Source organism: Trichosurus vulpecula, chromosome 7 (genome assembly GCF_011100635.1).
Source record: "Trichosurus vulpecula isolate mTriVul1 chromosome 7, mTriVul1.pri, whole genome shotgun sequence".
Classification (NCBI taxonomy): Eukaryota; Metazoa; Chordata; class Mammalia; order Diprotodontia; family Phalangeridae; genus Trichosurus; species Trichosurus vulpecula.
Genome location: NC_050579.1, coordinates 221,927,842 through 221,941,106, shown reverse-complemented (window position 1 = coordinate 221,941,106; position 13,265 = coordinate 221,927,842). Strand labels below are relative to the sequence as shown.

The 13,265-nt window shown below is 42.5% G+C and overlaps 1 protein-coding gene across 1 annotated transcript in view; it reads left to right on the top strand.

Annotated features, from left to right (window-relative positions):
* Positions 1–13,265, top strand: part of BEND6 (BEN domain containing 6) — a 114,509-nt gene that overhangs the window by 47,286 nt on the left and 53,958 nt on the right. Inside the window, exons 2-3 of the mRNA XM_036767664.1 lie at positions 7,457–7,690; positions 7,814–7,953. Of these exons, the coding sequence (XP_036623559.1) occupies positions 7,495–7,690; positions 7,814–7,953 (336 nt within the window). The 5' untranslated portion in view covers positions 7,457–7,494. The remainder of the gene's footprint in view (positions 1–7,456; positions 7,691–7,813; positions 7,954–13,265) is intronic.

Sequence of the window (13,265 nt, the reverse complement as noted above, 5' to 3'; positions counted from 1 at the left end):
CATCCTATCCCATTCCTAGTGCTTACCAAAGTCCCTGGCACATAGAGAGTGCTTGATAAACACTTGTCGATTTTTTGATTGATCATTCATCGTGATCAAGATTTTAATTTCTCCAATCAAACTGCTCGTGAGATTGCAAATTATAATGGCGATTTCTATGAGATGGACACCAATTCATTCCAATCAGAAATCCGAAGGGGCTGATATTACACAAAGGTCATAGTTACATGCAAGTAAGAACTGAACTTGGCTGTCCTCAGAGCTATGAATTGCCCAAGGGCAGTCAAAACCAGTTCCAATTGAAGAAAGAAAGGAACACTCCCCTAACTATTTTGTAAAACAAACTTTACTTGATCCTCTTGGTGCTGTTACCCCCAAGACTCCCCCAGCCCTCTCTAAGGGGACTTTCCTTTGAGAAATGTATTTAACCCTGTCTCCCCCTGTACTCCTCTTGGGGAATCCCTGTACTCTACTGCTGCTGCTGCTATGGTGATGGCTGTAGATCTCGATCCCCTCACTCCATCAAACATCCTAGTTTTTACTACTTTGGTAGTATTCTTTGTTTCAGATTGACGTCATTAACCAACTATTGTATTGTAATGAAGACATTGTCACTATCTTCCATTCCATCTCCTCCAACAGATTGCTGTAGCTGTCATCCCTACTCTCACTTCAATATTCAATTTCTCCCTGTTAACTGGCTCCCTCCTTACTCCCTACATTATGCCCACATCTCCTCCATCCTGTGTGGGGTGAGACCACCTGCCAGCAATTAATTAAAAAAATCAGAAGGCTCTCAAATTCAGAAACAGAAAAACTTCTTTATTATGATCTCGCAGGGAAAGGGTGGTCTCCGAACCCAATAGAGGATCTGTAGGGAGAGGTGGGGCCCAAAGGGCAAAACCCAGCCTCATACTCTAACTAAATAAGTCCCCGCCCCACCACCACTGGTCTTTTACTCTCATTGGTAGAGTACAGGCTCACAATTTCACAGAAATCTACTACCCCAGGTACGATTTTAGCCAATGCCAAACTCTTAAAGACACTTTTTCCCTTATTTGGCGAGGACGCAGTTCAGGTGATTTCTTAGTACCTAAAGACTTAGGCCTAGCTGTTAATCAGAAGCCCTGCGTCCCCACCTCCGTTCATCCCACTCAATTCACAGAAAGGCTGAGACCCAGATTTCACGAGAGGGCTTCACCATCTCATTCAATCCTCACCCTCTTCATTTGATCCTTCCATTCCTGCTAACTACTGTCCTGTAACTCTTCTGCCCTTTGTGGCTAAACTCCTTGAGAAGACCATCTACAATAGGTGCTTCCATTTTTTCTCCCCTAGGTCTCTTCTTAAACCCCTACAATTGTAGCTTCTGGTTTCATCATTCCACCAAAAATGCTTTCTCCATTATTACCAACGGTCTCCTAATTGCCAGATCCAATGGCCTATACTCAATCCTCATTCTCCTAGACCTCTCTGCACTGACAATATTGATTTCCTCTCTTCTCCTTGCTATTCTTTTTCTCTTGAGGTTTTCAGGACCCCACACTCTCCTGGTTCTCCTACTATCAGACCAGTCCTCATTTTCCTTTGCCAAATCCTTATCCAGGTTATATTCTCTAACCACAGGTGTCCCCCAGGCCTCTGTCCTAAGGCCCTCTTTTCTTTTCCCTTTATACAATTTCACTTGGTGACCTCATTAGCTCCAATGGATTTCATTACCATCTCTATGCTGCTGATGCTCTAAATCTACCTACACTGCCCTAATCTCTTTGCTTACCTCCAGCCTTACATCTTGCCTTTCAGACATCTCAAACTAGATGCCCAACAGACGTGTTAAAGCCAACATGTACAAAACTGAACTCATTAAATCTCTCCCAAATTCTCTCCCTCCAAACTTGCCTAATATTGTCAGGGGCATCATCTTCCCAATCTCCCAAGTTCAAACCTAGTTGTCATCCTCAACTCCCCACTGTCTCTCACCCTCCATATCCAGTGTGTGGCCAAGGTCTATAAATTTCACCTTTGCAACATCTCTTGAATATGCCTCCTTTTCTCCTCTGACAGTGCTGTCGCGGTCTAGGGGTGCTGGGAACACCAAAATTCAAGCGCAAAAGACGCAGGTAAAAGAATTCGACTCAAGTCTTTCAGAGACAAGCTTATGATGCTTGTATTGACAGGTTGTAGGAACAACATGGCTAGCAGCTACTGTGGCTGTGTAAGACCAACAACAACTAGCACACAGAAGGCTGCTAACACAGGTTCTTTGATCTGCTTTTCTAAGGAAAGCAACTTTAAGGGGTTAATAGTCTCAGTTTAATCAAACATACATATATCATTCACTTAGTTCAGGGGGAAAAGATCAGCCCCCTGAACTTCAAGGCCAATACAAATAGAAATTACAAACATCAACAGACAGACCTTGTCTGATCAAATCACAATTCATAGTTATCAGAGAAGTACCAACATTTATGTGGGTTACAAGGTGGGGTGGGTTCAATGGCTTGCCCAGAGTCTCATCACCCACATTCTTTCAGTGAGTGTACCCCCAAAAAGTTGTGAGAAACGTGGTTTTGGCGATCACTGGACTTCCTAGGCAGGGCCAAAGTCCTGAAGAAGAACCCTGTGATAATCCCTAGGGAAGGCTGTACAGACCACAGGACTCCCAGAGGAAGACCAAGTGGTAGCCATCCCTTAATCTGTGGGGATCACAGGGCCTCCTAGGGGTCAGACCCTAAGGAGGACCCAAGTGATGGCCCCTTAGGACAGCAATAAGATCACAAGGCTCCCGAGACAGGGCCAGAAGTCCCAAGTGGTGTCCCCTTAAGAAGGCTGTGCAGACCACAGGGTTCCCCAAAGAAATCCAGAGTGGTAGCCCTCTTAACACTACAGTGGGGTTCACAGGACACCCCAAGGCAAGATCCAGGAATAAGCCCATGCTTCCCTTCACTTGACCTTAGGAAGATCCATGTGATTTGCCCATTCTCACCCAAAGAGCTCAGGACCAGAGTGGGCAGAAGAAGGCATTTTATTAAGCTCCCGAGGAGTGGGTATAGTGCTCGCAGGAACACTCACACTGATACAGTTGCAGGAGCAGGGGTAACCATTCCCTCCACTCCTGCTAGTGTCATGGTTAGTTTACAATCTTTGTTTTTTACATAGTTTTCCTAGGTTATACAGTTTATATAAATAGGATAATATGGATACAGAAGTAAAAGTGAAGTTAATTAGATTTTCCTTGTCTTAGTTTAGGATTAAACTATATTCTTTTACTTCCCCTACTTTCCCTCTTTAACATATGCAAATTAGGCCTGGATTCTTGACCAAGACCAGACCCTAGATAAGCTTGAACTGGTTCAAGTGGGTTTGGCCTCTCTAATTCCCCAGACTGCCTTCTCAAAAAGCATGCACATGCTTAGAAGCCTCTGACCTCCCACCTGACCGACCTTGAGGCCTGGTCTCTGCTAAAGCTGGGGTGGGGGAGGGCAGGGAAGCACACCTTTAGTTCTGTGGAAACAAAACTCCTCCTCCCATTTCTTACAAAGTCAACTGCCAACCTCAGATCTTATATACCTTTCTCAGGGGCCCTAAGGACTCAAGTCTCACCAATCACTAACACCAAAAATGTGGGAAAGATCTAACCACCAGTACCACATCATATACAATTCAATGACTCTCCATTGTCTTAGTGCTGAGAAACACCCCAAGACAAAAAAGATCCAACTGTCCCTGCCCCATTCAAACAAAGAACAATGAAAAGTCCCTTTTTGCTTGCCATTACACAGGTATACCAAACTCTTAAGGAAACTGAACTATTGATCAGACTCTTAAGCAATCTGAGCAATTTAGTGAGAGGGGCAAGATGGACTTTATACACAGAAACACTGTGGAAAGATCTGGATGTGATCAACAAACAGCTTGGGGTGACTGGGAGGTAACAGACAATGAAGGGCTGGGCTAAGTTAGTGGTAATAGAGAAGAGAGATTGGGGCAGGGTCAAAGCATAAAGCAAGGACAGTTGAAAGGATTATACTGAGAGGGGCCTCAGGCAAATGCCGGGACTACTTGGGAAGTTCAAAGTGGGAGGGGGGTTTCCAGGGCCCACACCCAGTCACTGCTACCTCCCTGGGGCAGTCAGTCAATAAACATTTACTAAGTGCCTCTCTTTATATGCCAGGCACTGAGCCAAACTCTGGGGATATAAAAAGAGGCAAAATGCCCTCAAGGAGCTCACAATCTAATGGGGAAGACAATAAACAAATAAATATATACAAACAAGCTATGTCCTGGATAAATGGGAAATAACTAAGAGGGAAGGCACTAGAATTAAAAAGGGATTGGGAGGGGCTTTCTGTAGAAGATGGGACTTGAAGGAAGCCAGGGAAGCCAGGAGGCAAAGATGAGGACTGAGAGCATTTCAGCCATGGAGGAAAGCCAGTGAAAATGCCAGGAGTCGGGAGATGAGTGTTTTGTGTGAGGAACAGCAAGGAAGCCAATGTCAGTAGATCTCATAGTATGTGGAGGAGAGTAAGGTACAAAAAGACTAAAAAGGTAGGAGGGGGCAGGTTGTGAAGAGCTTTGAACAACAAGCAGAGGATTTTATATTTGTTCGTGGAAGCAACAGAGAGGCACTGTTGTTTATTGAATGGGGGAAGGGGTGACGGGGTCAGATCTATTTTAAAAAGGGAGTGGTAATAAAGACTTCTTTTAAAATCTAACTTTAGGAGCTTTAATGCTAAGAGTAAAACCCAAAGACCTAATAATACTCAAATAATAGCTCATATTTAGCTTCCTTCACAATGTGCAGGACAGAATTTTCAAATAATAGGAGAGACATCTTTAGGAGAAACAAAGTAAATTTATTTTACAAACCTTGCAAGATTTGGGCACACCTCCATAATGGAGGAGGCGAGGTAAAAGGGAACCCACCTTAATTTATACTCTTAATGAAAAGATTCCCACCTACCTCTATCCATTCTCACCTTTGGCTGGGAGGTGGGCTTACAGTCTAGGCCCAAAAACTACACAGAGGACCCAAGGTTGATCGGGTCTGTTCAGGTTTTCCCTAAGGGAACTTAACTGCTGGCCTGGGGACGGAAAGTCTAGGAGAAGAAATGGGGTGGGGAGGGGAAAAGAGACCTTCCTCCAGGAACAAATAGCTCACAGGAAGTTCATTATCTTCTAACATCTGAGAGGGGGGTAGGGCATGCCCACAGCTCCAGGCCCTGACCTTCCAGAATCGAATCGCAAGGCCAAATCCCAAACCTCTCCTAGTCCCTTAGACATACCCTGTGAAATCTTCACAATTATCCATCCCATTCAACAACAACACTAAATGTGTCTAACTTGGAAACAACAAACTATAAAGTATAAACTCACTTTATATGATAGTAGCTGACATTTGTATAGCACTTTGTATGCATTATCTCATGTGATTCTCACAACAATGCCAGTAAGGTAAGTATTAAAGATATTATTCTCATTTTAGAGATATGAAAATGATTGCTTGGAAAAGTTAAGTGACCTTCCCGTGGCTACAACAGCTGGGAGAGGTCAAAGGGAGGATTTGAACCGAGGTCTGCAAGGACTCCAAGTCCAGCACATTTTCCATTATAATGTTGGTCGTTCAGTCATTCAGTAGTGTCCTACTACTCTTTATGACCCCATGAACCATATGGTCCATGGAGTTTTCTCAGCAAAGATACTGAAATGGTTTGCCATTTCCTTCTCCAATGGCTAAAGGCAAACAGAGGTTAAGTGATTTGCCCAAGGTCACACACTAGTAAGTATCTGAGGCTGGATTTGAACTCAGGTCTATTCTGATTCTAAGGACCAGCACTCTATCAACTAAGCCATCTAGCTGTCCCCCATTATACTGTATTCCCTTTCAATGTCTATAAAGTGGGAGAGGGCCATCTTCTCATTCTGCTCAGTAGTTATACTGTGAGATGGAAGAAACACTACAGTAAAGGAGTGATGCTAGGAGGTATCCCTAGGGAATTGATACCATAGATAATCAGTTACCTTGGACTTGTAGAAAAAATGTGGTACAGTAGAAACAAGATTGCATCTAGAGGCACCTCTGCCAATGTTGAGTTTGGGATAGGGAATTCATCCCTGCATGGTCTTTGTTTCAACATCTGTATAGTGAGGTGGGTATGACTAGATGACCTCTACAATTCCAGCTCTTAAATCTATGATCCTATTAGGTCTTCATTACTGGACTTTTTAATAAGTGCCTTTATGTAAAGAGCTGTGAATTCAGCAAACATAGGAAATATTCTTCTAGGACATTGGAGGTTGTCTTGCCAGCTCTATTTTATAAGGGCCCAAACATTACATTCTCTGAGGTATTATTATATATTTTTGTTGTTGAGTCATTTCAGTTGTGTCCAACTCTTTGTGGCCCCATTTTGGGGTTTTCTTGGCACAAAATATTGGAGTGGTTTGCCATTTCCTTCTCTAGCTCATTTTACAGATTGAGGAACTGAGGTAAACAGGATTAAGTGACTTGCCCAGGGTTATACAGCTTGTAAGTAGTCTGAGGCCAGCTTTGAACTCATAAACATGAGTCTTCCTGATTCCAAGCCCAGTGCTCTAACCACTGTACCACCTAGCTGCCTCTATCTCTGTATATGAAAACCTAAAATCTATTTTTAAGAAAGACTGACAAGCAATTTTGGCAAGAATATCCCTAAAACATTTATGTACATAATACACACACGCACGCGCACACACACACACACACACACACACACACACACACACATACACACAATCACCTTCTAAACATTTATGTGGAACCCAAATCTCTTAAAAGGACTTTTTAGTGAAAAGAGCCAAGATCACTTCCTTCTGAGCAATGCTATACAGGGCACTAGCTTCACAAAGTCATTCACTCTTCCCTCCAGTTCCCTTAACTATTTCCACAAAGAGCAGTTCCTGTCTACAGTTACCATTTTATCAGTCTCTAAAGCTTGTCTCAGACACTTAACTGTGTGATCGTAGGCAAATCACTTAACCTTGTTTGCCTCAGTTTCCTCATCTGTAAAATGAACTGGAGAAGGAAATGGCAAACCTCTCCAGAAGCTTTGCCAAGAAAACCCCAAATGAGATCACAAAGAATTGGACATGACTGAACAACAACAATACAAACTTGGGAATTCCTTAAGAATGTCATGAAACAGACTCTTGGTGTAAACAGTTTCTTTCTTAGTTTCCTCCAGTATGATTCATTGCTTTTTTTCTCCCCATAGGAAAATTCCTTAAAACCAAGACTTCAGTGTTGCTAAGCAATAAACCTCAGAAGAGTTATTATTGATTGGTACCTCATATTGCAAATCTTGCTCTTAGCCAGATCTGCTATGATTCATTTTATATTTTCCTGAAGGCTGGGAAAATATCTCCCAAGTCACTAGGAATACATAAATGTGTGCTGTTTCTTTCTATTTTTTTTTAGACCTATACACAACTCTCTGACAAAAGAAATTTACGAAGATGAAAAAGTTTACACTCTTTGATTTCACAAATGACAACTCCCTCCGTGTGGGAGAGACTTCATGGATACAGGACCTTCCCAGTGATGACACAGAAGTTGCCAGTCTACTAAACGCAAATGAAAATGTGTTAGTAAGCTGGCCAGTGAAAGAGAAACAGACAGAGAAACAGTTAGCGAAAGTAATTTCCATGAGTGGTGAGTGACATTATGAAGCATTGTTTCACTTTTTTCTTCCCACAAATATTTTGGTGAGTTTGACTATCCACAGATAGCATCATCCGCACTCGCCATTTCCCTTTCCCCACAATCCCATTTCAGATGACCCTCAAGAGCTGGTCGAGATTATTCAGAAGATCTTAGAAGCAAATGAAAAGACAGAAATACAAGGACTTCAAAGAGGAAAAAGGAAACAAACTGAAACAGCAAACAATGAAGAGAAGGAAACTGATCAAGAGCAGGTTGGTTTCTGTTCATTTTGATAAAATTTTAATTCTGCAGCAGTTTATCAATGAACTCATCCTGCCTGATTAGCTGTTCATGGTGGTATATGAACATGGCAGAGGCATTGATTTCAAAGAGCTATTTTCTTACACTAGGTACCAAAACCACTTGTATGGATGGGTGGTTTTATGAACAAGTGGACCCTTTGGCTATTATTAATAATGGACTGACAACAGAGAGGAATTGTTAGCAAATTCATAAATTAGAGCCCAGTCATATCAATTCCATTTCATCAATCTCTCTAGCATACATACGCTTCTTTCTCCTCAGTGAGAACAAACTCTTTTCTGGTGAAGCAACCTCCCTGACCACCCTTTCCTGCACTGGTTGCACATTCTCTTATTTTCCCTGACCCACTGATCTAGGAGGGGAAATTAGAATATTCCTTGCTCTCCATCACCACTTCCAGGTTCTCTCTCTACCACCATCATTCAGGAAGGTCTCTGTCTTTGAAGTTCATTCAATCCATGTCTATTACCCAATCTAAATTCTGGTAGCTATTGTGTAACAACCTCCAGGACATTCCCCTTCTTTCCTCAATGAGTTCAGTGACTGCCTCACTGTCTTTTCCTTTCTCCTCAACTTCTGCCATCATACTAGGGAACTTCAAAATACATATTGATATTTCCCCAAACAATCTTATCTCAGTTATTCAACTTGCTCATTTCCCATGAACTACTCCTCTACCTCACTTCAGCCACTCACAGAGCTGGCCATACCCTTGATTTTGTTATCATCCACAAATGCTCCGCTTTTATGTTTATGAACTATGAAATTCACTTTCAAGTCATGACATCACTTCCCCATGTCACGGTCTTCTTCAAGAGCTAAGGACAAACCACCACAACAAACAAACAAACAATAACAATTGACAGATTGACCGAATTAAGAGATTGTTAGTAACTTTGGAGATAGCAGTTTTGGTTGGAGACTGTAGAGGAGTAAGAAGACAGTGACAGGAAAGGAAATAGAGTCCCTTACGACAGATGGCCTTCTCAAGGAGTTTAGTTACAAAAGGGTGAAGAGTCATGGGATGATGGCTGTGTGGATGGATGAATCAAGTGATGGTTTTCTGAGGATGGGGGAGTCATGGGCATGTTTGCAGGCAGTAGGGAAAGAGACAGTATACAGATAGAGATTGAAGAAAAAAAGCAAAGGGGTAAAAAGGGGGAAAATTTGCTGGAGAAGAAGGGATGGAATGGGATCACTTGTGCACGTAGAGGTGTTTGCCTTGGTAAGAAGCAGGACCATTCTTTGTGTGACAGGTGGTGAAGAAGAAGATAGTGGCAGAAGGCATCTGACTGATATGAGCTGAGGGAGAAGGGAGAAGGAGGGGTTCAGGCATCTGACTGATATGAGCTGAGGGAGAGGGGAGAAGGAGGGGTTCATGAAAAATGGTCTCTATTTTTCTCTGTAAGTATGAGACAAGGCTCTCAGCTAGAGGGTGGGGAGAGAAGGGGATATGGAAGATTCGAGGAGGGATGGAAAGGTTTGAAATAGCTGCTGTGGTAAGTGGACAGTGAGGCAATTAGTAAGGTACAGAAAGATTACCATGCAGTGAGGGTCCAGTTGAAATTCTGTATCATAATTTGTAGAAGAATGTCAGCAGTTTTGTGATTTTTTTTTTCCAGCTTCATGCAATAGCATGTGAGTAGGAGCAAAGGTAGCAGATGGTAATCCAGGGCTAAAGTTTGACAGGACAAGGATTGGAAATAGGACAAAGGATGAAGGGGTTATGAGAAGGGGACCGCATAGAATTCAGTTGGTTCACTAAGCAGTCAAGATGGGGAAGAGAGGGAAGGTAACCTGGAAAGAACTAAGGGGTTGAGGGATTAGAGGTCGTGGTGAAGATAAAGAACAGAGTTTGGGGATGCAGGGCAGAAGGAGGTGGTATGACAACAGACTGAGTGTAAATAGCAATTGTATCTGTTTTGGCCAAAATCACTGAGGGTCTTCCCCTCCCAGATTGATTTTTTTTTTTTGGACTAGGTAAAAGAGGCCATTCTTTGCCTCATTTCTTACCTAGCCTTAATCCCTGAAGGGGCATTGCCTCAGACAAATTGAGACCTGGGAAAGACCTTAAGCTTAAAAAGTCCAAGGTCTCCTACTGCATCTGGGGCCATCGCCAGTCATCCTGATCTGTATCTTCCCACTGGACCCAGATGGCTCTAGAGGAGAGAGTGAGGCTGGTGACTTTGCACAACACTGCCTCACTTAAATCCAATTCACTTGCGAGTTGTGACATCACCTTCCCCATGTTGTGGTCCTCTTCAAGAACAAACAACAATCAACAATCTGTGAGTATTAGTAGCTGTCCCAGTGGGGACTCAACTGACCAGTTCCAGTTGGGCAATGCAGCTCCTTCCTTCCTTCCTTCCTTCTTTCATTCTTCCTTCCTTCCTTCCTTCTTTCTTCTCTTCCCTCCTTCCCTCCTTTTCTCCTTTTCAATCTGTCAATTAACATTTATTAGGTACCTACTATGTGCCTGGCACTCTACTAAGTGCTGAATTGCCAAATCTAATGACCTTCTTGATCTCTCTTTAATCTCTTAATTACTGTTTTTTTTTTTTGAGGGGGGAAGGCAGGACAATTGGGGTTGAGTGGTCACACACAAGGTCACACAGCTAGTAAAAGTGTCAAGTGTCTGAGGCTGCATTTGAACTCAGGTCCTCCTGACTCCATGGTCAGTGCTCTACTCACTGCACCACCTAGCTGTCCCTTAATTACTAATTACCTTCTTGCTACTCTCTTCTCTCTAGGTTTCATGGCATTGTTCTCTTCTGGTTCTTGTCTGACCATTGTCTGACTTGTCTGGCATTGTCAGACTACTTGTTTAACCATTCTTCCTCAGACTCTTTCGTCAGGCTTCATCTTAGTCATGCCTACTAACCATAGGTATCCCAAAGGGTTCTGTCCTGGGCCCTTTTCCCTTCTCCCTCTATACTACTTCACTTCATGACCTCATCAGCTCCCATTGATTCAATTATCCTCTGTATGCTGATGATTCTCAAATCTTTTTATCTAGCCCTAACTTCTCTGCTAACCTCCATATCTTGTATCTCTAACTACTTATTGGACATCTTTAACTGGACATCTTGTAGACTTATTGAATTAGATATCTTGTAGACATCTAAAACTCAACATATCCCAAAGAACTTACTAACTTTCCTCCTAAACCCTCCCCTTTTCCTAACTTTCCTATTACTATTGAGGGTACTACCATCCTCTCATCACCTAGGCTCACAACCTAAGTGTCATCCTCAACTCTTCACTATCTCTCACCCCATCCCCACCCTCTGTCTATTGCCAAGACCTATCAATATTACCTTCATAATATTTCATATATCTTCTCTTCTCTTTTCTGATGCAGCCACTACCCTGATGGCAGCCCTTATTACCTCAAGTCTAGATTATTGAAATAGCCTCCTGGTTGGTCTCCCAGTCATTCCCATCTTTGTCCACTCCAGGCTATCCTCCACTCAGCTACCAAAGTGATCTTCCTAAACTGCAGGTCTGACCATGTCACCCACTCAATAAACTCAAGTGGGTTTCTATCACTTCCAAAATCAAATATAAAATCATCTGTTTGGCATTCAAAGCTCTTTAAAACCTATCCCCTCTCCACCTTTCCAGTTCTCTTATACCTTACATCTTCTACTCCCTCAAGTCTCTGCAATGCATTCACACTGGTCTCCTTGCTGCTCATAGAACAAAACACTCCACCTCCTGAATAAGCATTTTCACTGGCTGTCCCCCATTCCTGGAATTCTTTCCCTCCTCATCTCAGCCTCCTAATGTCCCTGGATTCCTTCAAATTCCAGCTAATATACCACCTTCTACAAGAAGCTTTCCTAATTTCCTTTAATTCTAGTGCCTTCCCTCCATTGGAGCAGCTAGGTGGCACAGTGGATAGAGCGCTGGACCTGGGGACAGGAAGACCTGAGTTCTAAATCTGGCCTCAGACACTTACTAGCTGTGTGACCCTGGGCAAGTCACTTAATTCTGTTTGCCTCAGTTTCTCATCTGTAAAATGAGTAATGGCAAACCACTCCATTATCTTTACCAAGAAAACCCCAAGTGGGATCGGAGTCAGACACAACTAAAATTTCTCTCTGGATCATCTCCAGTTTTTCATATATATAGATTGTACATAGTTCTTTGCTTTTTCTCTCCCCAATTAGACTATGAACTCCTAAAGAGCAGAAATTCTCTTTTGCCTTTCTTTATATTTCCAGGGCTTAGCAGGGTGCCTTGTATGTAGTAACCAAGTAACACTGACTGACCGCCACAACCATCCTAGTCTACCTTTCACCTGGACTATTATAATAGCTTTCCAATTGACCCCCTACAGCTAGCCCCTCCCCTCTCCAAACCATATTCCAACAAAGTGATTTTTGCAAAGTTCAGGTCTCACTATGTCACTCCTCATGCCAATAAACTTCAATAGCTCCCCATTGTCTTAAAATTAAAATACAAACTCCTTCCTTTGGCTTTGAAAACTGTTCCCAGAACTGCTTAAACCTATCTTTCAGGCTGATACCCATTACTTCCTCCTCACAACCAAAATGAACTTCTTGTTGCTTTCCTCAAACATAACATTCCTGCTCTTGATTTCATGCCTTTGTACAGGCTATTCCTGAGGTCTTGAATGATCTTCCTCTTCACCTGCCTCTTTAAAAATCATTCCTACATGGAATGATGATGTGTGTAATTCATGAGACTTTTCTCAGTATTAGGGCAGTTGAAGGGAATATACATATATATATATATATATATATATATATATATATATATATATAGACAGAGGGCATAGGGTAAGTTGAATGTGAAGGGATGATATCTAAAAAAATGAAATAAACTTAAGGGGTAAGAGAGGAATATATTGAGAGAGGGAGAAAGGGAGAGATAGAATGGGGTAAATTATCTCACATAAAAGTGGCAAGAAAAAACAGTTCTGTTGGAAGGGAAGAGAGGGCAGGTGAGGGGGAATGAGTAATCTTGCTCTCAAAGGATTCAACTTGAGGAGGGAATAACATACACACTCAATTGGTTATCTTACTCCACAGGAAAGTAAGGGGAAGGGGATAAAAAAGGGGGGATGATAGAAGGGAGGGCAGATAGGGGGAGGAGGTAATCAAAAGCAAACACTTTTGAAAAGGGACAGGGTCAAGGGAGATAATTGAATAAAAGGGGACAGGATAGGATGGAAGGAAATATAGTTAGCCTTTCACAACATGACCATTGTGGAAGTGTTTTACATAATGATACA